Here is a 27,334-nt window from a genome sequence, read left to right as displayed (position 1 = left end):
TGACGTGGAACTTGAACTCATGAACTTAGGACCCTGAGAGCAAGAGTTACATGCTCTACCTACTGAGCCAGTCAGGTGCAAAACTTAATTGTATAATTTATTATATATAAATTATTTTTAACAATGTTGATTGAAAAACACTTACAGCAGAAAATCAAGACAAAAAAGTTCTGTAATAAACATTTTGTTACCTTTGTCTAGGCATACATGTGGAATCTTTTTGTGAATTATATTCCACCAACAGGAGAACCTAGTCAAAGGATATTAATATTTAAAATTTTTATGGGAAGTGTTAAATTGCTGCCCTACAAAGTCATTAGTGATTTACATTCTGCAGTGTATGAAAGTGCCCATTTCACCACACCCTTGCCAATATTGGGTATTAATTTATAAATGTTTGCCAGTCTGGTGAGAAAAAAATTCTTATTGTTATAATTTTCATCTTCTGCTTGTAGATGAAATTGCTATAAACATCTTTTGCTATACGTACTGGAAATTTTTGTTTGTCTATGAATTGACTGTTATATATATGTTTCCTATTTTTCCATTGGGCTTTTTTTCTTTCTTACTGATTTTTTTAATATAAGTTTTTTTTTTTAAGATTTTATTTATTTATTTGACAGAGAGAGACACAGCGAGAGAGGGAACACAAGCAGGGGGAGTGGGAGAGGGAGAAGCAGGCTTCCCATGAAGCAGGAAGCCCGACTTCGGGCTGGATCCCAGAGCCCTGGGATCATGACCTGAGCCGAAGGCAGACGCTTAACGACTGAGCCACCCAGGCACCCCAATCTTTTTTTTTTTCAAGATTTTATTTATTTGTCAGAAAGAGAGTGGGAGAGCGAGCGCACAAGCAGGGGGAGTGGGGCAGGCAGAGGAAGAAGAAGTAGGCGCTCCCTGCTGAACAAGGAGCCTGATGCGGGACTCTATCCCAGGACCCTGGGATCATGACCTGAGCTGAAGGCAGACATTTAACTGACTGAGCCACCCAGGCGCCCCTCTTTCTTACTGATTTCTAATAGTATTTTATATGTTGTAGAAACCTTTTGTTTTTTATTTTTATTGCAAATGTTTCTATCCTTCCAGTCTGTTATTAATCTTTTAAGTTTAATCATGGTATCTTTCATTGTACTGAGTTTAAAATTTTATGTATCAGAGCTATCAACTTTGATGATTTAATTTCAGATTTTTTTTTGGGTAGAGAAGAGCTTTCCTCAACCAAAACTGTAACATATTTCTTTCATCTTTTTCTAGTGTTTTAATGGTTTCATTTACTTTAAATTTCATTTGTATTTATTTATTTATTTATTTTTAAAAAGATTTTATTTATTTATTTGACAGAGAGAGAGAGAGAGAACACAAGCAGGGGGAATGGGAGAGGGAGAAGCAGGCTTCCTGCCGAGCAGGGAGCCCGATGCGGGGCTCGATCCCAGCACCCTGGGATCATGACCTGAGCTGAAGGCAGATGCTTAACGACTGAGCCACCCAGGCGCCCCTTCATTTGTATTTAGATCTTAGAACTTAATAGGATCATGTGTAGATCACGTTTCCTCTTTTTCTATATGAATAGTCAGTTTTCCCAATACTCTTTCTTAAATAATTTATCATTTTCCCACTGATTTGAGATTTTCTCTTCATTATATAACAATTTTTCATTTCTATGTATGGCTGTTTCTCTCTCCATTTGTTCATATGTTAATATATTTTAAAAATTATACTTTTTTTAAACTTCATAGGCTAAATATTCTTCCCTCCACAAAAATTATTTTCTGGGCTATTCTTGATTATATACTCATCAAGATGAATTTTAGAATCAATTTATCAAACCTTCTTTACTTTTCCTTCCCCTATGGCCAAACCCTTCCTGTTTGATGATGGTATTCAATTTTGTTTCAAAGCTTCCCAAGGCTGGTCAAGGGCTTCCTCACTGAGTTAGCACTGATCTTTCTCTTGGCTCTTTTATACAGTTAATTCTTGTTATTAGAGGTAGTTATGTTCTATAAACTGAACACCTAATTAGTGAATACTGAACCATTGCTTCTAGGGGAAATAGAGGATTAAGTTCCTGCAAGTCTTTGGTCACACATTTTTGACCACTGATTAATACACATAATGTTAAGTTGTGTTTCTGTTTAAAGTCACCTTATTTAATATATATTGTTTCATTAACTTTGAACTCAGGGCCATAGCATTATAACTTCTATAGTAATAGTCATGGCTGAACAAAGCTCAGCTAACATATATTTTCTCTGTAAGGCTCATCATGGGGGCTCCTGGGTGGCTCAGTGGGTTAAGCGTCTGCCTTCAGCTCAGGTCATGATCCCGGGGTCCGGGGATGGAGATGGGTGTCTGGCTCCCTGCTCAGCAGGGAGCCTGCTTTTCCCTCTGTCTCTGCCCCTGCACCTGCTTGTACTGTCTCTCTCTCAAATGAATAAGCAAAACCTTAAAAAAAAAAAGGCTCGTCATAGTCTTCTTGCACTTAGGAACACCAGACAGCACTTCAGCCACTACTCTTAGGGGCCATGTTAAATGGTGAAATCACCAAGAAAAGCACAGACATGTGAAAATGTGATACTTTAAAATACACCACATAAAGGACACTTGTTTACAGTATGAGACCTGAAACAAGAAGGCCAGTGCGTTGCCTACGTTGACTTCGGCTGGGAACATGTGTATCAAGGGACTGAAATTTTTCTGCATTCTGTGCACGTCCTGGAATGACTGCAGAAGCACTGCAGTATTGATCTTGGAGTTAGCGAGTAGTTGAATTCTCAAATATAGAATCTGCGAATAATGAGAATAAACTGTAATTTCCCTTTGAAGCTGCTGCAGTGTGTGCAAATAATGAATCAGGGAAAGCTTCAGAGTGACAATACTTATCAAAACATTGCAGGGGGGATGCCTGGGTGGCTCAGTCGGTTAAGCGTCTGCCTTTGGCTCAGGTCATGATCCCAGGGTCTTGGGATTGAGTCCCACATCAGGCTTCCTGCTCAGCAGAGAGCCTGCTTCTCCCTCTGCCTGCCCCTCCCCCTGCTCATGCGTGTGTTCTCTCTCTTTGACAAATAAATAAAATCTTTAAAAAAAGCAACAACATTGCAGGGGGCAGCACAGCAAAATGATACTTCACCTGTTGCTCATGAATTTAACATAACTTATTTATTTTTTAATTTTTGAAAATCAAGGTTTTACATATACTTCAGATCTGTAAGGTTAATTATGAAAAACAGTAGCCTCTTATGTCTCTCTGCCCCTTTCCTTTTCCTAGGGACAACGAATTTCAGTTCTTTTAGCTGTTTCTTTTAGTTTTTACCTCCAGATCTCTAACTAACATGATTATAATGCTACTTCTTGATTTTGTTTTTAGGCATTATCTGTAGTGATAAAGACTAGCTTTCTTTCACCACCTTTCCAACAATTACACATATACTTTCCATCTTACCAAATAATAAATTTTGCTAGACAAATATTCAATATTTATATTGTTATGATTATACAATTATTCATATTTTTATTTCATTGCTGCTCATATATACCTTTTTGTTTTCCCTTGTGTTAATATTTGTCTGGCTTCTTTATTTACTTTCTCAATATCTCTCCTTAGTTCATTCCCAACTGTACCATAAGGGTAAATATTTCAGCCATTGTGTTAGTATTTTCTTTACTGTCATCCCGAGGATTCCTTTCATCTTTCTCCTCCTTTAGATCCACCATTTTCTGACCCCATATCTTCTTATTTCTTGTTCTGTTTTTGGTGGAGCATATCCTCTAGAAATAATTTTCCCAAGAAAGAATGGGAAGGTAAAGTTTTTGAAAATTTGCATGATTGAAAATGTTCTTTTTCTACCCTCACACAAGACTCAGAGCTTGACTGGGTTTAGAATTTAAAAGAGAAATAATAATAAATAAATAAATAAATAAATAAATAAATTAGGAAAAAAATAAAAGAGAAATAAATTTTCGTCTCAAAATTTTAAGGTTTTTGTTCCATTTTTAAGTTTTATTTTCCAGTACTATTGAGAAGTTCAGTGACATTCTGCTAGCCAATCCCTTATATATGCTTTTTTCTCCCTAGAAAGTTTTTAGATCTGATTTTGGCAGAGAAAAAAATCTTAATGTTCCAAATTCTTACACTGATGCATCTTTATGTGTGTCTTTTTTTAAAGTTTTTTTTAGATTTTATTTAACAGAGAGAGACACAGCGAGAGAGGGAACACAAGCAGGGGGAGTGGGAGAGGGAGAAGCAGGCTTCCCACTGAGCAGGGAGCCCGATGCGGGGCTCGATCCCAGGACTCCGGGATCATGACCTGAGCCGAAGGCAGACGCTTAACGATTGAGCCACCCAGGTGCCCCATATGTGTGCCTTTTAATATAGTTTTTGAGTTTTTTAAATTTCTAGCACTTTGTCATTTTTTTATTTTTTATTTTTTTATTGAAGTATAGTTGAAACACAATGTTACATTAGTTTCAGGTGTATAATATCATGGTGGGACAACTCTGTATTTTATGCTATATTCACCACAGTGTAGCTATTATCTGTCACCATACAATGCTATTAGAACACCATTTACCATATTTCCTATGCTGTACCTTTCATTCCCATGAATATTCATTCTTGGTGTGTGTCTTTTTATTTTTATTAATTTAATTAAATTAGTTAATTTTTTAAATTTTAGTATAGTTGACATAAAATGTTACATTAGTTTCAGATATACAATATAGTGATTTGACAAATCTGTACATTGATGCTATGCTCATCACAGGTTTAACTACCATCTGTCACCACCCAATGCTATTACAGTATTGTTGACTGTATTCCCTATGCTATGCCTTTTATTTCCATGACTTATTATTCACTCCGTAACTGGAAGCCTGTATCTCCAGCTCCCCTTTACCCATTTTGCCTATCCTCCTACCCCTCTCCCCTCTGGCAACCATCAATTTGTTTTTACAGGTCTGATTCTGCTTTTGGTTTGTTTATTCATTTTTTTTTTTTTGTTTTTTAGATTTCACATGTTATTTGTCTTTCTGTCTGATTTCACGTAGCATAATACCCTGTAGGTTTATCCATGTTGTTGCAAAAGGCATTACTGCATCTTTTTTTTTAAGGCTGAGTAATATTCCATTGTGTGTATGTGTGTGTGTCTGTGCATCATGTCTTCTTCAATCATCTCTTGATGGACACTTGGGTTGCTTCCATATCTTGGCTATTTTAAATAACGCTGCAGTAAATATAAGGGTGCATATATCTTTTCAAAGTGGTGTGTACCTTTTTAAAATCTGTGCAGGGCATGCAGAGGGCCCTTTCAATCTGGAAATTAACTCAGTTCTGTGAACTTTTTCTGAATTATTTGTTTATTAATGTTCTCTCTTCTGTTTTTGCTGTTCACTCTTTGAGAAACCTGTATTATCAGAATTCCTAGGCTGATCCTTTATTTTTCCTCCCTCTTCTTCATTTTTCACTTTTATTATTTCTTTTTGTCCTGTCTGGGTGATTCTCTTATCTTTATCTTTTTTATTAAGATTTATGTATTTGAGAGAGAGAGAGAAAGAGTGAGCAGGGAGAGGGGCAGAAGGAGAGGGAGAGAGAATCCTCAAGCAGACTCCCTGCTGAGCGTGGAGCCTGAAGCAGGTCTCAAACCCAGGACCCTGAGATCATGACCTGAGCCGAAATCAAGAGTCTGCTGCTTAACTGAATGAGCCACCCAGGTGTCCCATCTTATTTTTATTTTTCTGCCTTTCTCTTACATTTTCATTCTTGTATCTTTTTTTAAAGTTCCAAGATCATACTTTTATTCTCTAAATATTTTTTTACAAGTATCTTTTTCTGTTTTATAGGTGCAAGTTCTTCGTATTTCTGATAATATTGATAATTTTTTATGGAGGTAAAATTTGCATACAGTAAAATTCTTTTTGGTATTTAGTTCTGTGAGTTTGGACAAATGTATGGAGTCATGTAACCATCACCATAATTAAGGCATAGAACACTTCCCTTACCCCTCAAAATTTGCAGTCATTCCCTCTCTTCATCCCCAGTTTCTCCCAACTCTTATCTGTTTTCTATCTTTATCATTTGTCTTTTCCAGAATGTCGTATTGATGGAATCGTAATGGTAGTTTCTTTCTTTCTTTTTTTTTTAAAGATTTTATTTATTTGACAGAGAGAGACACAGCGAGAGAGGGAACACAAGCAGGGGGAGTGCGAGAGGGAGAAGCAGGCTTCCGCTGAGCAGGGAGCCCGATGCGGGGCTCGATCCCAGGACCCTGGGATCATGACCTGAGCCGAAGGCAGACACTTAACGACTAAGCCCCAACTTGATTTTATAGGGGACAAAACCAACAGCCCCTCTCCGTCAGCTTGATGTTTATGTTGCAGTGTGTTAAATGACGAGGATGGTAAGGGTGCTTGAAGCAATGTTGTGTACACTCATTAAGGGAACTGAATTAAAAATGGGCAAAAGTTTGAAGCAGATGTTTAGTAAAAAAGACATGATAATGGCCAATAAGCATATGAAAATGTGCTCAACATCACTTGTCATCATGGAAATACAAATCGAAACCACTTCGAGTGTATTACCCAGTTTCTAGAATGGCTACAGTGATCCTTGCCTCTTCATACATCCTGTGTGAGCACCCCCTAACTGTGCACCAGTTGGCCTGTGTGACTGATAGCATATGGCAGAAGTGATAACATGTCTCTTCTGAGATTAGGTTATAAAACCCTGCAGCACCCATCGTGGGCACCAAGAAGCCCTACTTGTAATTGCTGCAGTGGGCCTACATGATATTTTTTACGTTGTTCCATTATAGCAATCTATTAATACATTGTGGCAAAATGTGAGGACATTTTTTTCCTCCTTTCCGTCCTTTCTTTCCATCCACAAACATTTATTGAGTTCTTACTACATATCAAGTGCTAGTATTTGATATTGGAAATACAGAATGAAAGTCTATTTTCTCAAGAGTTTATCATCTGGTCAAGACTAACTAGTAAGTCATAATTCAGAAGAATGCTATTGACAGAGACTTGCTCAGGATGCTGTGGTGAGCAGGAATACCTTCTAAGGATGTTGACTTATGAAAGATGGAAGGACTTGTCTAGGTGAGACAGGGTGGAGGATTATTACAGTCAGAGGAAAGAACACATACAGTGTCCTAGAAGTGTGAGAGATTTGAAAGAAGTATGGCTAGTAAGACATTTCTTTTTTTGCAGATTGAAATTGAAAAGGTGGACAGGAGTGAAACTATGAACAATAGCCTCGTTTGCAGTTTTAGGAGGAACAATAGACTGTAAGCTTCATGAGGGAAAGGACCACGAGTAAATGTGTGAATGAACAAGAAAGTGGCATAATGGGTTCTTCATTTTGGAAGATTACTCTGGAAGCAGTGTTGAGAATGAATTGGTGGGGACAGAGGTTAGGCAGAAATAGGTTAAGAAGCTTTTGCAGGCAGTTGGGACAAGAAATGATGAAGGCCTGAGCGGAGGCAGTACCAGGGACCTGGGGAAGAATAGAGCAGATTTAACAGAAAATTGATGGCTGATTGAATGTGGGGAGTGAAGAAGAAGACATGTCTGGGAAGATCCCTAAATTCTATCTTAGAGTGGTTGATGATGCCATTAACTGAGATAGGGAACGGAAGAATGAGAAACAGATATGGTTGAAAAGATTGGGCCGATTTACATTTTGAAAAATAATTCTGGCAGCATTATGGAGGGTGCTTTTTCTTTTTCTTTTCTTCTTTTTCTTTTTTTTTTTAATGTAGGCTCCACGCCCAGTGTGGAGTCCAACAAGGAGTTTGAACTCATGACCCTGAGATCAAAACCTGAGCTGAGATCAAGAGTTGTATGCTTAACCGACTGAGCTACCCAGGCGCCTCTATGGAGGTTGTTTTGAAGAGAGCCAAGATTGAAGCCCGGCAGAAGAGTTAGTAGGTTGTTAGAGTAACTCAGGAGAGAGTTGACGGTGACCTGAGCTACAGTGGTGGCAGTGGGGATGAGAGAAGAGAAGCCAGTCAAGAGATATTTTTGAGACAGAATATGCACTAAGTGGTTCTTTATTAAATTTAAGGGGTGCAAAAAGAGAGAGGGTTCAAGGATTTTGTTTGGGTTTTGACTTCGGTAACCAAGTGGGTAGGAGTGCCATTCACTGAGTTAAGGAACACAGGAGCAAGTTTGGGGAGAAGGTAGAAATGATACTGACAGTAGCTGACATTTATTGAGCACCGTGGCTAAATGCTTATAAGGCGATGTTTCATTTAATTTTTTAATATCCTTATGAGATAGGTCCCAGTATTATCCCTGTTTTACAGATGGGGAAATCAAAATAGAACAGGGTCACAAGTTAGTAAATAGAGTAACAATTTGAACCTAGGGGTAGTGCGCTTAATCATTATAGTCCTTGTATGTTTCAGTTTTCCCCTGTAGATCATGGGATACTTGAGGAGGAAGGGATGTGATACCTCTCACACTGTATCTTCATAGAATGATTAGCACATAGTAGGGACAAAGGTTGTTTAATGGGAGCTTTCACTCATGTCCTACCTCGTGTACCTGTTCTACTCACTCTGCCCCAGCTCCAACTCACCCTCTTTTTAAAAATTTTCCCAAGAACCACTCAGACAGGTACTTGGGTTTGTACCAAGCTTTACTGAATTAATTTGGTAATTTTGGAGAGGTACCACATATAACCTAAAATCTAATTCTATTTGTAATATATTAAAAAAAAGTTTTGTTAGCTGTCTTGTTAATGGAAATTCTTCCCTGGTAGTTTTTCTCCTGCCATTTTCCCTCAGCTTCCTCTCCTTCTCGGTCTGATTTTCCTTTCCATTCCAGCTGCTAAGCTTAACCTGTACCTCCAAATGCCCATTGAATTCTTTGTCTTTTCTTTCTTTCTTCCCCCCCGCCTTTTTTTTTAAAGATTTACTTATTTATTTGAGAAAGAGTGAGAGAGAACCTGAGAGCAGGGGGAGGGCAGAGGGGGAGAGAGAGAGAGAATCTCAAGCATACTTCCTGCTGAGCGCAGAGCCTGACTTGGGGCTCGATCTCACCACCCCAAGGTCATGAGCTGAGCCGAAATCAAGAGTTGGACGCTTAACCGATGAGCCACCCAGGTGCCCCTTACTGTGTCTTTTCCCTATTCAAGCTCTGTCCAGGTTAGAGAAAAATCAGCTACCTGACTTTGAAGATTCTGGTCTCTTTTAATGATCTTAATAAGTTTGGGCTGCTAAAATAGAATATCACAGACTTACATACAACAGAAATTTGTTTCTCATGGTTCTGGAGGCTAGAAATGTGAGATCACAGTGCCAACATGGTTGGATTCTGGTGAGGTCCTCTTCTGGGTTGAGGACTGCTGACTTCCTGCTGTGTCCTCACATGGCAGAAAGGGGGCAAGGAAGTTCTCTGGGGCTCATTATATAAGGGTACTAATTCCATTTATGATGGTTCCACCCTCAAGACCTATTTACCTCCCAAAGGTCCCACTTCCTAATATTATAACTTCAGGGATTAGGATTTCAATTTATGAGTTTTGGGGGGACACATTCAGTCCATTGCAATGATCATATGAATTATTAAGTATATGAGTTCCTCCCTCCGTCCCTCACCCCTTCCCAGTGTGACCCTTCAACTAATTCTTAGTGAGTGCCTACCGTGGGCCAGCCACTGTTCTGGAGGGAGATGCAAGATAGACAAGTTCTGCCTTCATTGAAATTACATTCTAGTGGAAAAGACAGTAAGTAGTACAATAAATAAATAAACGTATAATGTAATGTGAAGTAATGGGTAGGTGTTATAAAGAAAACGAAAACATACTGAGATCCAGAGGGGTGCTGTTGAGATAGGATGATCAGGCAAGGTTTCTCTGAGAGTGTGGTGTTTGGGCAGAAATTTGAGTGAAGTAAGCAAGACTTGCAAATGTGTGGAGGAAAAAGAGTTTCAGGTCTAGAGAATAGCAAGTGCAAAGGTCCTGTCACATCTCGGATTCTCCAGAAATCAGATGTTGAGACAGAGTTGGAAGGACAAAGGATTTACTGGGGAGTAACACCTATGAAAGGGAAAGGAAGGAAATTGGATTGGGCAGAAGAGCCATCAGACTTGCATGCACCTGTCAAATTCTTTGCCAGCCCAATGCGGGGGGGTGGGGGGGGTTCCAGAGCAGTACACCAAGGAGAACTGATACAACATTCTGCATTCGGTGGAGGAAATGACCAGGCCTTTCTGCCCAACTTTGCTCGGTCATTTGACCAGGGACTGTCCTGAGAACAGAGCACTCTCAGCTGAGAAAAGCTGAGGTGGACCTTGAGGAAGCTAATACTGGAGTTGTAAGTTAAACATGCTTCTTGTAGGTTGGGCAGGAATTCCTTTCTTTGAAGGGGAATCTGGGTGGTCCATCTCTGTTTCTGCCACAGGCCCTTAAAACAGAAATATGCTTGGTGTGTTCAAGGAACTGCAAGAAAGCTAACGTAGCTGGAGAAGCATGAGAGGGAGGGATAGGGGTCATGGCTGGGGACGTAGCAGAGGGCCAGAGCAAGCAGCATCTGTGGGCTGTGGGAAGATGTTGGAGTTCATTCTCAGTTTGGTAGAAAGCCATTAGAGGATTTCAAGGAGGGGAATGACGTACGGTTTACATTTTGAAAGGATCGCTCTGCCATAAGCCATTATGTCTGTTTATCTATTGCTGTACAACAAACCACTTCAAAACTTATTGGCTTAAAACAGCAGTGCCTTATTTTTCCTCAGAGTTCTGTGAGTGTCCTGCTGGACTCACCTGAACTCACTCACCTGGCTGGATCTGGGTGTTTTAAGATGGCTTCACCCACATGTCTGGACCTCACCTGGGACAGCTACAGTGACTGGGATGGCTAAGCCTCTCTCCATTTGTTCTTTCATCTTCTGCTTCATCTGAAGGTGGAAGTGTTCCAAAAAGTCAAGCTCTACTGTGTAAGCTCTTTTCCAGCCTCTACGGGCATCAAGTGTGCTAGTGTTCCCTCGGCTAAAGCAAGGCAGATGTCCACGCCCAGAGTCTACATGGAAGGAGAATATACGAGGGTATGGATATCTGGAAGTGTGATTCATGGAGGCCGTTGCTGTAACAATTTACCACATTAAACATAGTTTTAGTTACTTCCTTTTTTCTGATCCTCTGCTCATCAATTTATCCTCTGCGTATAATTTAGCTTCCTACATAAGTGTGTTTCCAAGAAAATAATGCACCAGTTCCATAGACTTCACATATTTCCTATTGCTGGGATAGCAGTTTCTTACTGTAAAAGAATAAATTGGCTGGTTTCAAGGACAAAATACCCACTATATGGACTTCGATTGTTTCTTACTAGACCAGTGTGGCCTGGGGACCCTCCTAGCTAAGAATTATTGTGCCACTGTGATCCTTCTCAAGACTATAATGGTGTATGTGTAAATGTGTGACTTCTGTTACTTCCACTGGTGATGGAGCTGCATTGAGATTTTTAAAAAAATGTATTGAACCAAGGAACTCTCATTCATTTCTCGTGGGAATGCAAAATGGTACAGCTACTTTGGAAGATGGAGCGGAAAACTAAACATACTCTTACCACACTATTCAGTAATTGGCACTCCTTGATAGTTACCCAAATGTGTTGAAAACTTATGTCCACACAGAGACTGCATACAACATTTCAGCAGCTTTCTTCATAACTCTCAAACCTTGGAAGCAATCAAGGTGTCCTTTAGTAGGTGGATGGATAAATAAACTGGTATACCAAGGTAATGGAATATTATTCAGCACTGAAAAATGATCTATCGAGCCATGGAGGAAACTTAAATGCATACTACCAAGTGAAAGAAGCCAATCTGAAAAGACTACCTACTATATGATTCCAACTATATGACATTCTGGAAAAGGCAAATTGTGGATACAGTAAAAGGATTGGTTTCTAGAGTTTTGAGGGGAGGAGGGGGTGAATAGAGCACAGAGGATTTTTAGGGCAGTGAAATGATTCTGTATATAATAATGTTTGGCACATGTCATTATGTGTTTGTCTAAATCCATACAATGTACAACACCAAGAGTGAACTCTAAATTATGTGATAGAGACCTGTCAGTGTATCTTCATCAGTTGTAACAAATGTATCACTCTGGTGAGGGAAGTTCAAAGTGGGGGAGGTTGTACACTTGTGGGAAAAAGAGGTACATGGGAATTCTTGGTACTTTCTGCTCCATTTTACTGCTGGTATCCAAAACTGCTCTAAAAAATAGTCTATTTTAAAAATGTATTGAAACAGTAGTTCATCATTTTTCCCCAAAAAGTCAGCTTGATATCAGTCATCATGATCTAAACTTTGTAAGCCGTTTGGCAAGAATTTAATTTTATTATTTATTTTTATTTTTATTTTTTTTAAAGATTCTGTTTATTTTTTTGACAGAGAGACACAGCGAGAGAGGGAACACAAGCAGGGGAGTGGGAGAAGCAGGCTTCCTGCAGAGCAGGGAGCCCGATGCGGGGCTCGATCCCAGGACCCTGGGATCATGACCTGAGCCGAAGGCAGAGGCCCAATGACTGAGCCACCCAGGCGCCCCTAACTATTTTTTTTTATAGCAGTTTCAGGTTTACCGCAAAATTGAGAGGAAGGTACAGAGACTTCCCATATATTCCTTGCCTGCACACATTCCCCCTTATCAGCATCCTCCCACCAGAGTGGTATGTTTGTTATAATTTGTTGCAACCTATATTAACACAGTGCCCTAAAAATCCTTTGTGCTCAGTCTATATGTTCCTCCCCCACCATTTTTTTCATTTGACAAACTATCTTTTAAAAAATTTTTTTTTATTAACATATAATGTATTATTGGTTTCAGGAGTACAGGTCTGTGATTCATCAGTCTTACACAATTCGCAGCGCTCACCATAGCACATACCCTCCCCAATGTCCATCACCCAGCCACCCCATCCCTACAACCCCCTCCCCTCCAGCAACCCTCAGTTTGTTTTCTGAGATTAAGAGTCTCTTATGATTTGTCTCCCTCTCTGGTTTCGTCTTGTTTCATTTTTCCCCTTCCTTCCCCTATGATCCTCTGTCTTGTTTCTCAAATTCCACATATCCGTGAGATCATATGATAATTGTCTTTCTCTGATTGACTTATTTCGGTTAGCATAATACCCTCTAGTTCCATCCACGTCGTTGCAGACGGCAAGATTTCAGTTTTTTTGATGGTCTGTATAATATTCCATTGTGTATATATACCACATCTTCTTTATCCATTCATCTGTTGATGGACATCTAGGCTCTTTCCATAGGTTGGCTATTATGGACATTGCTGCTATAAACATTGGGGTGCATGTGCCCATTTTGGATCACTTGTATCTTTGGGGTAAATACCCAGTAGTGCAATTGCTGGGTCATAGGGTAGCTCTATTTTCAACTTTTTGAGGAACCTCCATGCTGTTTTCCAGAGTGGCTGCACCAGCTTGCATTCCCACCAACAGTGTAGGAGGGTTCCCCTTTCTCCACATCCCCGCCAACATCTGTCATTTCTGGACTTGTTAATTTTAGCCATTCTGACTGGTGTGAGGTGGTATCTCATTGAGGTTTTGATTTGTGTTTCCCAGATGCCGAGGGATGTTGGGCACTTTTTCACGTGTCTGTTGGCCATTTGGATGTTTTCTTTGGAGAAATGTCTGTTCATGTCTTCTGCCCATTTCTTGATTGGATTATTTGTTCTTTGGGTGTTGAGTTTGATAAGTTCTTTATAGATTTTGGATAGTAGCCCTTTATCTGATACGTCATTTGCAAATATCTTTAGACGAACTATCTTAAGTGTAGCTGTGGACTTTATTAATTGGGTATTAGCTGTTGTAATTTTTACAGATTGACTTAACTGGATCAGGTCAAGGTTTCTGTGTTACATATAAAGCAGAAATATTGTGAAGGAAAACATATATTTTTGGTAGTAATACAGATTACTTAAAATAGAATATGAAGAATTCTGCATTCTTCCTTCTGAAAATTAGTAATCAATACTCTTCAAATATTTCTGTGTTTTGCCAGTTGCTGACAATATGAAGCCACTGGAAGGTGTAAAAATTCTGGATCTAACAAGGTTTGTATTGGTTTATCTGTGTTTTGGTGATTGAAGTTTTCCTTTCTTTAAAAAAAAAAAACGTTCATTTGTTTTTTGGATTATAATGCTTACTTATCAAAGTTTTAGAAAAGAAAACAAAAAAGAAAAATTTTTATAATTTCATCATTCTAAGAGACAATTAGTATATTTGTGCATTTTTCCAATCTGCATATTTATATATAATTTTTAAAAATAAAAATTAGTGAGCGGGCCGGTTTGCTCAGTTGGTTAGAGCGTGGTGCTGATAAAAATAAAAATTAGAACCATATTGAAATTACAGTTTTAGGGGCACCTCGGTGGCTCAGTTGGTTAAGCGTCTGCCTTCGGCTTAGGCCATGATCTCAGGGTCCTGGGATCGAGCCCTGCATCAGGCTCCCTGCTCAGTGGGGAGTCTGCTTCTCCTTCTCCCTCTGCCCCTTCCCCTGCTCATGTTCTCTCTCTGAAATAAAAAATAAAATATTTAAAAAAATGAAATTACAGTTTTACCCACATTTAAAAGATAATGTTATATTTTACATATTTTTCCATGTCATTCAAAATTTGAGAAAAAGGTAAGATGATACTTTATTATATAGTTGTCACATAATTACTCATCCCTCAATATTTCACAATTATAAATTAGGTTTCCTTTTACATAAATTTTTCCCTCAGGAAATCTTAGGATTTCTTCCTTAGCATAGAATTCTGGAAGTGTAATTACTGCATCAATGAGAATATACTTTTTTTTTAAAGTTTTTATTTATTTATTTGAGAGAGAGAGAGCATGTGCATCGCATGATGGGGGAGGGGCAGAGGGAGGAGCAGACTCCCAGCTGAGCAGGGCACAGATGCAGGGCTTGATCCCTTGATGCTAAACCGACTAAGCCACCCAGGTGCCCCAAGGGAATATACTTTTTAAAGCTCTTAGTACATAAGGCCAAATTGCTACTCTGAACAGTTTTAATAGTTTTAATTTTTACTAGCATTATATGAGCTTGTCTATGTTAATGAGCTATTAAGAATTAATATAAAAATCTTCAAAGTGGTAATTATTTGTCATTGTTAATATTGTAGAGTATTGGCGGGACCTTTTGCTACTATGAATTTAGGAGATCTTGGAGCAGAAGTTATAAAAGTGGAAAGACCAGGTAAAGCTATCACTCCCTTTAAAACATAGAAACTAATACAGTTTTTTCTTTTTTAAAGATTTTATTAAGTAATCTCTGAACCCAACGTGGGGCTTGAACTCACAGCCCTGAGAGCAAGAGTCGCATGCTCTCCTGACTGAGCCATCCTGGTGCCCCAAACTAATACAGGTTTTTTTTTTTTTTTAAGGTTTTATTTATTTATTTGAGAGAGAGAATGAGATAGAGCATGAGAGGGGGGAGGGTCAGAGGGAGAAGCAGACCCCCCCGCTGAGCAGGGAGCCCGATGCGGGACTCGATCCCGGGACTCCAGGATCATGACCTGAGCCGAAGGCAGTCGCTTAACCAACTGAGCCACCCAAACTAATATGGTTTTTAACTGTTGTTGTTGTTGTTGTTTTTTAATAACCATGTATCTATATATGGGATGAGAGATTTGAAATGAAATGATTATTTTTTCTTCTCCATTGCTTATTTTCCTCTGAACCTAAACTAATGATTTCTTCTTACTTTTTATAAGCTCCCAGGGCTAAGGCTTCAGCCAGGCCCTTCACACGTACCTGAAAGCCTCCGGTAGAGACTGAAATGCGCCATGTAATAACAGTGATGGTAACGCTTATCACAGTGTCAGGCGCAGGTCTCGGCACGTTGCCTGCATTAATTTACTTAATCTCCACAATAACCTTACGGGCTGATGCTTTATTATTCCTAGATTATAAGTGAGAAGACAGAGACACAGAGACATAAAGCAATTTGTCCAAAGTCACACAGCTAATGAGGAATATCCATGCACTCAGCTCTGGTCCTGCCCCTCCTTAGCCCCACACAAGCCTTACCATTGAGACTGAGTTTAAGAGTTGGCCTGGCCACACTCCCTTGCTGGGGGATGAAGGGAAGGCCAGGAGGAGGGGAGGGTAAAAGGGAGGAAGCAGGACATAAAAGAAGGAGAGAAGGAAAAGGAATCAGAGTCCTTCTAAAAGTAACCCAGATACTCCAATATAAAAGTCATTCTTGGGACGCCTGGATGGCTCAGTCGTTAAGCATCTGCCTTCGGCTCAGGTCATGATCCCAGGGTCCTGGGATTGAGCCCCTCATCGGGCTCCCTGCTCGGTGGGAAGCCTGCTTCTCCCTCTCCCACTCCCCCTGCTTGTGTTCCCTCTCTCGCTGTCTCTCTCTGTTAAAAAATAAATAAAATCTTAAAAAAAAAATAAAAGTCATTCTTTTCTGTTTTTAATAAAACAAACATTTTCTCATTTTATAATTTTAAAGATTTTGCAGGAGAAACATTGAAGCTGAGATTAGTTCTTTGTTTTTGTTTTTCATCTCACATCTTTCCCATTTTTTCTTTCCCCTTTGTCCACCAAATAAATCTATTCTGTGTACACAATTCTCACTTTTATTTGGTACCTTCTCAGTATTTTGGTGTTTAGCTCATGCTGTTATTGAAAGTTGTTTAAACCAGTGTTATGTATGTTCTTTCTCTCCTACAAGCACTTAAAGGGCAGAGTCCATGTTCTCAAATCCTCCACATCATCCTATAAAGAGCTTGTTGTGGAGGGTTTCAAAACTTAGCATTATTATTTATTCTTCAAGTTGGATCCTTATGGATATGGAACAGAATTACCAAATCAGTGAAAATGGTCTAGCCTTGAATAATGTGAGTATATCTGCAAGACTCATAAAAGATGAGTTTATAATTACATTACCTTATTAATCTCCCATAAGTAATTAAACACTATAAAGTAGAATACTTGGTGTAGAAGATTCAACTTTCTGCTAAACAGATTTCTTAGGAGGCCAAAGCAATTAGCAGAAGATTCTCTGATCAGCGTGGGGAATATTCTATATTATTATATTGTGTGTATTTGACCCTATTTTTATCAGGCTCCGAGTGGTAGAAGAGCCTGGCGAATCCTGCTTTCCAGATAAAATGAATGCTTCATTTACCTAGTCAGTGATGTTTATCGCTTTTGGTTGTTGTGGGATACATGCTGAATAATGTTTACTTTCTGGCTGAATACCTTTTTTTTTTTCTTTTCCAGGTTTCATAAAACTTTAATTTCCATGTTATTATGCTAATTCAACACCACAGCACTTTCTAATTTCAGCCATTGGGTCTTCCAATCCTAGACGGAGCATCCGATCTAAGTTCTCTTGCTATTTCAGTTAATCACTAGTCTAAATATTTGTATTTATATTAATTTTAGAGATCATTATTCCCTATTTATGTAGGCCTTATTTCTCCTTTGTACTTTTTCATTTCTTCAGTGGGGGGTACCTTCCTTTGTCTAGGCCTTTACATCCCATAATCATACATTTGGTATCAAGCTTTGGTCCTAGCAGGTCGTTGTTCATTGTTTTTTTCCTGATTGCTCTCTTTCCCTTAACCCTTCTGCATGATGCATTTTAATGTTTATGTTATGTGTTTAACTGTTTTGGATTTTTTTTTTTAAAGATTTTATTTATTTATTTGAGAGAGAGAATGAGATAGAGAGAGCATGAGAGGGGGGAGGGTCAGAGGGAGAAGCAGACTCCCTGCTGAGCAGGGAGCCTGACGCGGGACTAGATCCCGGGACTCCAGGATCATGACCTGAGCCGAAGGCAGTCGCTTAACCAACTGAGCCACCCAGGCGCCCAACTGTTTTGGATTTTTGAGATAGTTATTCAACACAGATCTGAGGAAAAGTGACTTGGCAGGATTTTCAAAGTTCAGGAGAGAACTAGTCTTTTTTCATGTCCACTTTTCCAGTTCGTCCATCTGTTCCTTCTCTTCTCTTTTCTTCTTTTCTCTCTCTCTCTCTCTTTCTTTCTTAAAGATTTTATTTATTTAGTTGAGAGAGAGAGAGCATAGCAGGGGGAGAGGCAGAGGGAGAGGGAAAAGCAGTTTCCCCGCTGAGCAGGGAGCTGGATGCAGGGCTTGATCCCGGGACCCTAAGATCATGACCTGAGCCGAAGGCAGACGGTTAACCGACTGAGCCACCCAGGTACCCCTCCAGTTCTTTAATTAAGTAAAATTTGGTTATAGTTTTCTGACTTGGGACTATTCTTATTTTTGTAATCAAAGAGCACATAAATTTTCTTTTTCTTTGTTCTGTAGTAACCTAGGGAGGGCAGCAAATGATGTTGCTGGTACTCATGGATTGTGCCCCCTAGGCAGGGATATGAGGGCAGGGGTGTGGTCTTTTGTTCACTGCTGTGTCTGCTCTGCCTAGAGCCCTGTCTGTAACATAGTAGGTGCCCAATAAATATTTGCTGAATGGATTGAATGTGTTGAAATATTGCAGTCTGAAATTTTATATGAAATCTCCAGACTTTGAAATCATGGCAGCTAGTTAAAAACTTTAAATTGTGTGTGGGTCAAATAAAACATCTCTCAACTGCCGGTGTTCCCAGTTTGTGACCTTTAGTCTTTCTTTCTTTCTTTCTTTCTTTTTTTTTTTGTTTCCTAGGCAAAGAACTTTATTAACCTTGTTTCAGACTTTATTCCCAGGCTTCTTCAGCTTAATTAGCTGCAAAGAATGAATTGTGTATAAGCAAAAACTGAAGAGAGCTGCAGTGTCCAAGGGGCTTGGGCTTAAAAATATTAGAGATCTAGATTTTATCAGATCCATGAACAAAATTTTAAAAAGCAGTCATAATATAAAATAGCAGCTCCCAGTAACTTCTTCAAGGTTTATCTTCTTCAGAAGTTGACTCAATTCCGTTTGCTTCATTCTTGGAAGCTTCATCAAAATTCTCCACAAGATCTGGAACTTCATCATCATCATCCTCTCCAGTAGCAAGTGGTGCTTTTCCATCCACAGATTGTGTGGGCAGAGCTTCAGCCAGTCTTCTTAAACTACTCAGACTGGGGGCGCCTGGGTGGCTCAGTTGTTAAGCGTCTGCCTTTGGCTCAGGTCGTGATCCCAGGACCCTGGGATGGAGCCCCGCATCGGGCTCCCTGCTCCGCGGGAAGCCTGCTTCTCCCTCTCCCACTCCCCCTGCTTGTGTTCCCTCTCTCGCTGTGTCTCTCTCTGTCAAATAAATAAATAAAATCTTAAAAAAAAAAACAAAAACAAACTACTCAGACTGTCTGCACCAAGTTGGTTTAAGATCCTGGGTAGCGTTTCCGTCAGCTGCTTTGTCCCAGCATGGCCTGGAATGGTGGAAGTGTTCGCTGCCAGCGATTCCTGAACTTTGGGGTGGTTAGAGGGGATCACTGTTCCTTGGTTTGTGAACATACTCACTTCTTCAATACCAGAGATATTGTTTACACTTAACTTCTTCAAGGAGAACTGAAGTTTTTTATCATCTGCTGTAGCCGTTCTATGAACCACCTTCCTCTTTCGGCGAGCAGTTCCTTTCCCACCAATGCGCACTTGTGTTTGCAGTTTGGCGAGTTTCTCCTGGTTCATGATAGTTTCTTTAATCTTGTTGGAGCAGAAATGGGACTGCATGGGGGAATAGGGTTGGCGCTCAGGGGGTCTCGAGTGGACCAGCTGAGATTAGGTGCACACACACGGGGATGCAAGATGACAGCTCTTTAGTCTTTATTTCTTGTCACGTGCCATCCATGCTGATTCTTTCCAGAGGCCACTGATCCTCTCTAAAGCCCTGGATAGGAAAGCCACGCAGGCCTCCAATTAAGATTCCTGACATTGTCTCCACCTGAGAGATGAATGTAAACATATAAAATTATCTAATTGTAGCCCTACCTTGATGTTGCTTTATTTAAAAAAAAAATTAATGTATTGGAAGCTTCAAAAAAATGGAAGTAGCTGGACTTTCTCTTGACTCTGACAGGTCCTGTCTGATCCTGAAGATCCAGATTCATACCTACCTTTTCATTGAAGCCTCTTCTTACTGGTTTATTACTGGAAGATTGCCTTTCTGGGATCTTGTAGCTCATTTTTTACCCTGATGTTTTGGGCATGCCATTCCATTTGATGCTTACCATTGATTGCTTTGTTTTGTTACTGGTTCATTTCCAGTTAGAACTAATGCTTCTTCTTCTTTTTTCTTTTTTTTTAAAGATTTTATTTATTTATTTGAGAGAGAGAGAGTGAGAGAGCATGAGTGGGGGGCGGGGGGCGGCGCAGAGGGAGAGGGAGAAGCAGACTCCCCGCTGAGCAGGGAGCCTGATGCAGGACTCCATCCCAGGACCTTGGGATCATGACCTGAGCTGAAGGCAGATGCTTAACCAACTGAGCCACCCAGGCACCGCTAGAACTAATACTTCTTTTCTCCTCTAGCCTGTGTCCTCTCTTTTCTCTTGTGAGGTTGTTTTTTTGTTTCTGTTTTTTTTTTTTTTTTAATAAATGAGTCTATTCTTTGGCCTCTTGTTTTGTTTTCCAAAAGGCTGTGTCTGTTTTTCTTGATCAGTTTCAGTGGTAAAGTCTAATGGGCTAATAGATTAATTATATTATTTAGATGAGATTAGAATTTAAACTCTAACTCATATTCACAAGTAGTCTCTTCTTGGGGGCTAGTGATAAATACTTTAATTGTAATTACTTATATAGTGATTAGTTTCTAATATCAATATTTAATCAGACCTTATAAAATCCTTAAAAGATACTGTTTTGTGCCATTTAATCATTGATTGATTTTCTGAGCTCTGTCTACATTGTCAGTTGCTTTTTGTGCAAAGGAAAATTTTTCTGTAACTCTCTAGTGTTATCTTTGAATCTAATACAAATATATCCCTTGAAGTAGATGTTCAGAAAAAAACACCCTATATTTGATGTTTTTAAACTTTTACTTTGAAGCAAGACCTAGTTGACTAAAATTTTATTCTAGAATACTATTTGAAATTAAATGAACCTGCTATTTGGAAACTTATGTTGCCGTTTATGATTTGTTGCTATAACACACAATTTTTTCCCGATTGTATTGAGAAATAATTAACATACATCACTGTGTAAGTTTGAGGCAAATGGCATGATGGTTTGATTTACATACATTGTTACCACAATAGGTTCAGCTAACATCCATCTTCTCATGTAGATACAGTAAAAAGAAAAGAAAGAAGAAAAGAAAAAAGGAAAAAATATTCTTCTTGTGATGAGATCTATTAGGATTTACTCTCTTAACAAATTTCCTATATAACATACAGCAGTGTTAGCTGTAGTCATCATGCTGTACATTACATCCCTAGTATTTAATTTATTTTTTGACTGGCAGTTTTTACCTTTTGACCACCTTCCTCCAATTCCCTCTGCCCCCACCCTCCACCTCTGGTAACCACAAGTCTGATCTCTTATTCTATGAGTTTGGTTTTTTTAAAAATTCCACATATAAGTGAGATCATACAATATTTGTCTTTGTCTGACTTATTTCATTTAATAATGCTTTCAAGGTCCATCCATGTTGTTACAAATGGTAGGATTTCCTCAATTTTTTATGGCTTAATAGTGTTCCATTGTGTATATATACTACAGCTTTATCCGTGCATCCATCAATGGACACAGGTGATTTCGTATTTGGCTATTGTAAATAATGCTGCTATGAACATGGGGTGCATATCTTTTTGAGTTAGTGTTTTTGTTTCCTTTGGATATATTCCTAGAAGTGGAATTGCTGGATCATATTGTAGTTCTCTTTTTAATTTTTTGAGGATCCTTCATACTGTTTTCCACAGTGGCTGTACGAATTTACATTCCTACCAGAAGTGCATGAGGGGTCCCCTTTCTTCACATCCTCACCAACATTTGTTTTGTTAGCTCTTGTCTTTTTGATGATGGCATTCTAACAGGTGTGAGGTGATTATCTCATTGTGGTTTTAATTTGCATTTCCCTAATGACTAGTGATGTCAAGCTTCTTTTTTGTACCTGATGGCCTTTTGTCTATTTTCTTTGGAGAAATATCTTTTTGGGTCCTTTGCCCATTTTTTGATTGGGTTATTTGTTTTTTTATTTGAGTTGTGTGAGTTCTTTGTATGTTTTGGGTATTAACCTGTTATCAGCTATAGGGTTTGCAAATATTTTTTCCCATTCTGTAGGTTGTCTTTTCACTTTGTTGATGGTTTCCTTTGTGCAGAAGCTTCTCAGTTTGATGTAGTTCCACTTGTTTTTTTTTTTATTTTTATGTTTTAAAAGATTTTATTTATTTATTTGACAGAGAGAGACACACTGAGAGAGGGAACACAAGCACAAAGATGGGAGAGGGAGAAGCAGGCTTCCCGCTGAGCAGGGAGCCCGATGCGGGGCTTGATCCCAGGATTCTGGGATCATGACCTGAGCTGAAGGCAGACACTTAATGACTGAGCCACCCAGGCACCCCTCCACATGTTTATTTTTTATTTTATTGCTTGTGCTTTTAGTGTCAAGTCCAGAAGAATCATTACCAAGACCCATGTCAAGGAACTTTGTTCCTATGTTTTCTTTTAGGAATTTCATGGTTTTAAGTCTTATGTCTAAGTCTTTAATCCTTTTTGAGTTAATTTTTGTGAGTGATGAATGGTGTAAGATATGGGTTCAGTTTCATTCTTTTACATATGAGTATCCAATTATCCCAGCACCATTTGTTGAGAAGACTTGTCTTTTCTCCTTTGAGTGTTCTTGGTTCCCTTGTCATACATTAGTTGGCCATATATGCTTGGGTTTATTTCTGGGATTTCACAGAAACTTAAAGATTTATTTATTTATGATGCCATTTTATTATAAAATCTCACTTGCCATTATTCTGGTTTAAATAATATTTAACAAAAATCTTTTGCAGACTCAGCATTTCTTTGCACATTTAATGCCAAGAAACAAAGAGCTGACCTAAACTGCCAAAGCTTTTTACTTTTTGACCTAAACTGCTGAAGATTTTTACTTTTTGCTTGCCAAAAACTGAGAGTAGTTTTTTTTTTTAAATTTGACATTTATTAAATCTAAAGACTGCTAATAGGATATTTCTTTCTGGATATTGACTTTCAGGGATGGATTCTAGTAAAGATGATATGATAGGACTTAGTGAATAACATGAGCAGGTAGAGTTTGGACAGTTCCAACAAGTTCTTATGGTCCCTCTAAATTGCAAATTCCACTGAATTGAGCTGATTTTGTTTAGGCAACTGTGAATGTATATGATGGGTGAACGTTGGTTTGGATGTCTCATGATGTTTAAGAGTTAAAAATTAATAGCTCATACTATTATTTTCAGGAGCTGGTGATGATACACGAACTTGGGGGCCACCTTTTGTGGGGACAGAAAGTACTTATTTTCTCAGTGTTAATCGAAATAAAAAAGTAAGAATATAATTTCATTCTTTGTTTTTTTTGTGTAATTCTCTTGTAATAACAAAACTTTTGATATCATCTTGGCTCATTCATTTCTATCCTTTTTTGTGTATATAATATTTAAAATAAGGTGAAATTTTATTCATTCACCAGGTACCAAATAGAAACAAGAGAGCTTTTTACTAATCTTCCTTCTCTACTAACTTAAAATATTTCAAGAGAATTTCTAATTGTTTATAATGGAAATGATTTTATTAAAGAAAGAAATTATTTGATTCTTTACATTTTATTCTTTCAGAGATCACTAATTGCCTAACACTTGGTATTATTTGAAAAATTTTTACTGTTATCCTTGGTATCATCCTAATATAGTTACATTGCAAATAAAATCAGTAAAGATAATTTAAATGTTTCTTCATGAGGAAAATACACTTGCTTTAAGAGGAGAACATATGATATGAATGGCTCCCTTACTGAACTCTCAGTAATATGAAAACCTTTATGATACTATTTTAATATATATATTTTAATTTTTAGAGTATAGCTGTTAATATCAAGGATCCAAAAGGGGTGAGAATCATCAAAGAGGTACAGTATGCTCTATGGAAGACATCTTACCACCTGGGTTGTAACTGGGGATTTGAACATCAGAGTAAAAGATTCTTTGAGTTAATTTTTTTAATTTTTTTTTTTTAATTTTTCTTTTTCCCTTTTTCAACCAACATCTTATCAATCCCTTTTTTAAAAAAATCTTTTTTATTTTTCATTTTTAGAGTCATATTCTATCCCTTCATAGTAGTTAACCTTATTTTTGGTATATATATATATAAGTTGTTCTCTCTTTAAAATATTGGGGTACAGTTTCTTCTAACAGACCAAAATATACCCTAAATCTCTAGTGTATGGCTTTGTTCTAGTCTCCTGCCTGATCACATTCTCTCCCTTTTTTTTTAAAAATCCTCTTCTTTCTTTTTTCAACCAACTACTTATCAATTCCTTTTATAAAATCCTTTATAATTTTCATCTTTACAGTCATATTCCATCCCTTCATTGTATTTACCCTTATTTTTGTACATATATAAGCTTTTCTTTCTTTAAAATTTTGGGAGGCACTTTCTTCTAACAGACCAAAATACATCCAAAATCTAGTGTGTGGCACTGATCTATGCACCAGCCTGATCGTATTTGATCATATTCTTCTTTTTTTTTTTTTATCTTTTTTCATTCTTTCCCTTTCTTTTCCCCCAGTTTCAGGTCTCTTCTGATTTGTTTAGTGTATATTTTTCTGGGGTTGTTGTTACCCTGTTAGCATTTTGTTCTCTCATTCATCTATTCTCCTCTGGACAAAATGACAAGACGGAAAACATCACCTCAAAAAAAAAAAGAACAAGAGACAGTACCGACTGCCAGGGACCTAATCAATACGGACATTAGTAAGAAGTTGGAACTAGAGTTCAGAATGATGATTTTAAAGATACTAGCTGGGCTTGAAAAAAGCATGGAAGTTATGAGAGAAACCCTTTCTGGACAAATAAAAGAACTAAAATCTAACCAAGTCGAAATCAAAAAGGCTATTAATGAGGTGCAATCAAAATGGAGGCTCTAACAGCTAGGATAAATGGGCAGAAGAGGGAATTTGATATAGAAGTCCAAATGATGGAAAATAAAGAAGCTGAGAAAAAGAGAGATAAACAACTACTGGATCACGAGGGCAGAATTCGAGAGATAAGTGATACCATAAGACAAAACAACATTAGAATAATTGGGATCCCAGAAGAAGAAGAAAGAGAGAGAGGGGCAGAAGGTATAATGGAGCAAATTATAGCAGAGAATTTCCCTAATTTGGGGAAGGAAACAGGCATCAAAATCCAGGAGGCACAGAGAACCCCTCTCAAAATTAATAAAAATAGGTCAACACCCCGACATGTAATAGTAAAACTTACGAGTCTCAGAGATGAAGAGAAAATCGTGAAAGCAGCTCGGAATAAGAGATCTGTAACCTACAATGGTAGAAACATTAGATTGGCAACAGACCTATCCACAGAGACCTGGCAGGCCAGAAAGGACTGGCATGATATAGTCAGAGCACTAAATGAGAAAAATATGCAGCCAAGAATACTATATCCAGCTAGGCTGTCATTGAAAATAGAAGGAGAGATAAAAAGCTTCAGGGACAAACAAAAACTAAAGGAATTTACAAACAGGAAACCAGCCCTACAAGAAATATTGAAAGGGATCCTCTAAGCAAAGACAGAGCCTAAAAGCAACATAGACCAGAAAGGAACGCAGACAATATACGGTAACAGTCACCTTACAGGCAATACAATGGCACTAAATTCCTATCTTTCAGTAGTTACCCTGAATATAAATGGGCTAAATGCCCCCAATCAAAAGACACAGGCTATCAGATTGGATTAAAAAAGAAGACCCATCGATATGCTGTCCGCAAGAGACTCATTTTAGACCCAAAGACACCCCCAGATTGAAAGTGAGGGGGTGGAAAACCATTTACCATGCTAATGGACACCAAAAGAAAGCTGGGGTGGCAATCCTTATATCAGACAAATTAGATATTAAACCAAAGACTGTAATAAGAGATGAGGAAGGACACTATATCCTACTTAAAGGATCTATCCAACAAGAAGATCTAACAATTGTAAATATCTATGCCCCTACCATGGGAGCAGCAAATTATATAAGCCAATTAATAACAAAAGCAAAGAAACACATCGACAACAATACGATAATAGTGGGGGACTTTAACACCCCCCTCGCTGAAATGGACAGATCGTCTAAGCAAAAGATCAACAAGGAAATAAAGACTTTAAATGACACACTGGACCAAATGGACTTCACAGATATATTCAGAGCATTCCATCCCAAAGCAACAGAATACACATTCTTCTCTAGTGCCCATGGAACATTCTCCAGAATCGATCACATCCTAGGTCACAAATCAGGTCTCAACTGGTACCAAAAGATTGGGATCATTCCCTGCATATTTTCAGACCACAAGGCTTTGAAAGTAGAACTCAATCACAAGAGGAAAGTCAGAAAGAACTCAAATACATGGAGGCTAAAGAGCATCCTACTAAAGAATGAATGGGTCAACCAGAAAATTAAAGAGGAATTTTAAGAAATCATGGAAACCAATGAAAATGAAAAAATAACTGTTCAAAATCTTTGGGATACAGCAAAGGCAGTCCAAAGAGGAAAGTGTATAGCAGTACAAGCCTTTCTCAAGAAACAAGAAAGGTCTCAAATACACAACCTAACCCTACACCTAAAGGAGCTGGAGAAAGAACAGCAAATAAAGCCTAAACCCAACAGGAGAAGAGAAATAAAAAAGATCAGAGCAGAAATCAATGAAATAGAAACCAAAAGAACAGTAGAACAGATCAACGAAACTAGGAGCTAGTTCTTTGAAAGAATTAACAAGATTGATAAACCCCTGGCCAGACTCATCAAAAAGAAAAGAGAAATGACCCAATTAAATAAAATCATGAATGAAAGAGGAGAGATCACAACCAACACCAAAGAAATACAAACAATTATAAGAACATATTATGAGCAACTCTGTGCCAGCAAATTAGATAACCTGGAAGAAATGGATGCATTCTTAGAGATGTATCAACTACCAAAACTGAACCAGGAAGAAATAGAAAACCTGAACAGGCCTATAACCACTAAGGAAATTGAAGCAGTCATCAAAAATCTCCCAACAAACAAAAGCCCAGGGCCAGATGGCTTCCCAGGGGAATTCTACTAAACATTTAAAGAAGAATTAATACCTATTCTTCTGAAACTGTTCCAAAAAATAGAAATGGAAGGAAAACTTCCAAACTCGTTTTATGAGGCCACCATTACCTTGATCTCAAAATCAGACAAAGACCCCATCAAAAAGGAGAAT

General features: G+C 38.4%; 1 protein-coding gene across 1 annotated transcript in view; it reads left to right on the top strand.

Moving 5' to 3' along the window:
* The window catches only part of SUGCT (succinyl-CoA:glutarate-CoA transferase), a 732,205-nt gene that overhangs the window by 12,023 nt on the left and 692,848 nt on the right, over positions 1–27,334 (top strand). Inside the window, exons 2-5 of the mRNA XM_032430614.1 lie at positions 14,023–14,074; positions 15,149–15,222; positions 23,348–23,433; positions 23,962–24,012. Of these exons, the coding sequence (XP_032286505.1) occupies positions 14,023–14,074; positions 15,149–15,222; positions 23,348–23,433; positions 23,962–24,012 (263 nt within the window). The remainder of the gene's footprint in view (positions 1–14,022; positions 14,075–15,148; positions 15,223–23,347; positions 23,434–23,961; positions 24,013–27,334) is intronic.

This window comes from Phoca vitulina, unplaced genomic scaffold, assembly GCF_004348235.1.
Source record: "Phoca vitulina isolate PV1807 unplaced genomic scaffold, GSC_HSeal_1.0 scaffold44, whole genome shotgun sequence".
In the NCBI taxonomy this organism is placed as follows: domain Eukaryota; kingdom Metazoa; phylum Chordata; class Mammalia; order Carnivora; family Phocidae; genus Phoca; species Phoca vitulina.
The sequence above is the reverse complement of the archived record's forward strand: the minus strand, read 5'-3'. Positions and strand labels throughout refer to the sequence as shown.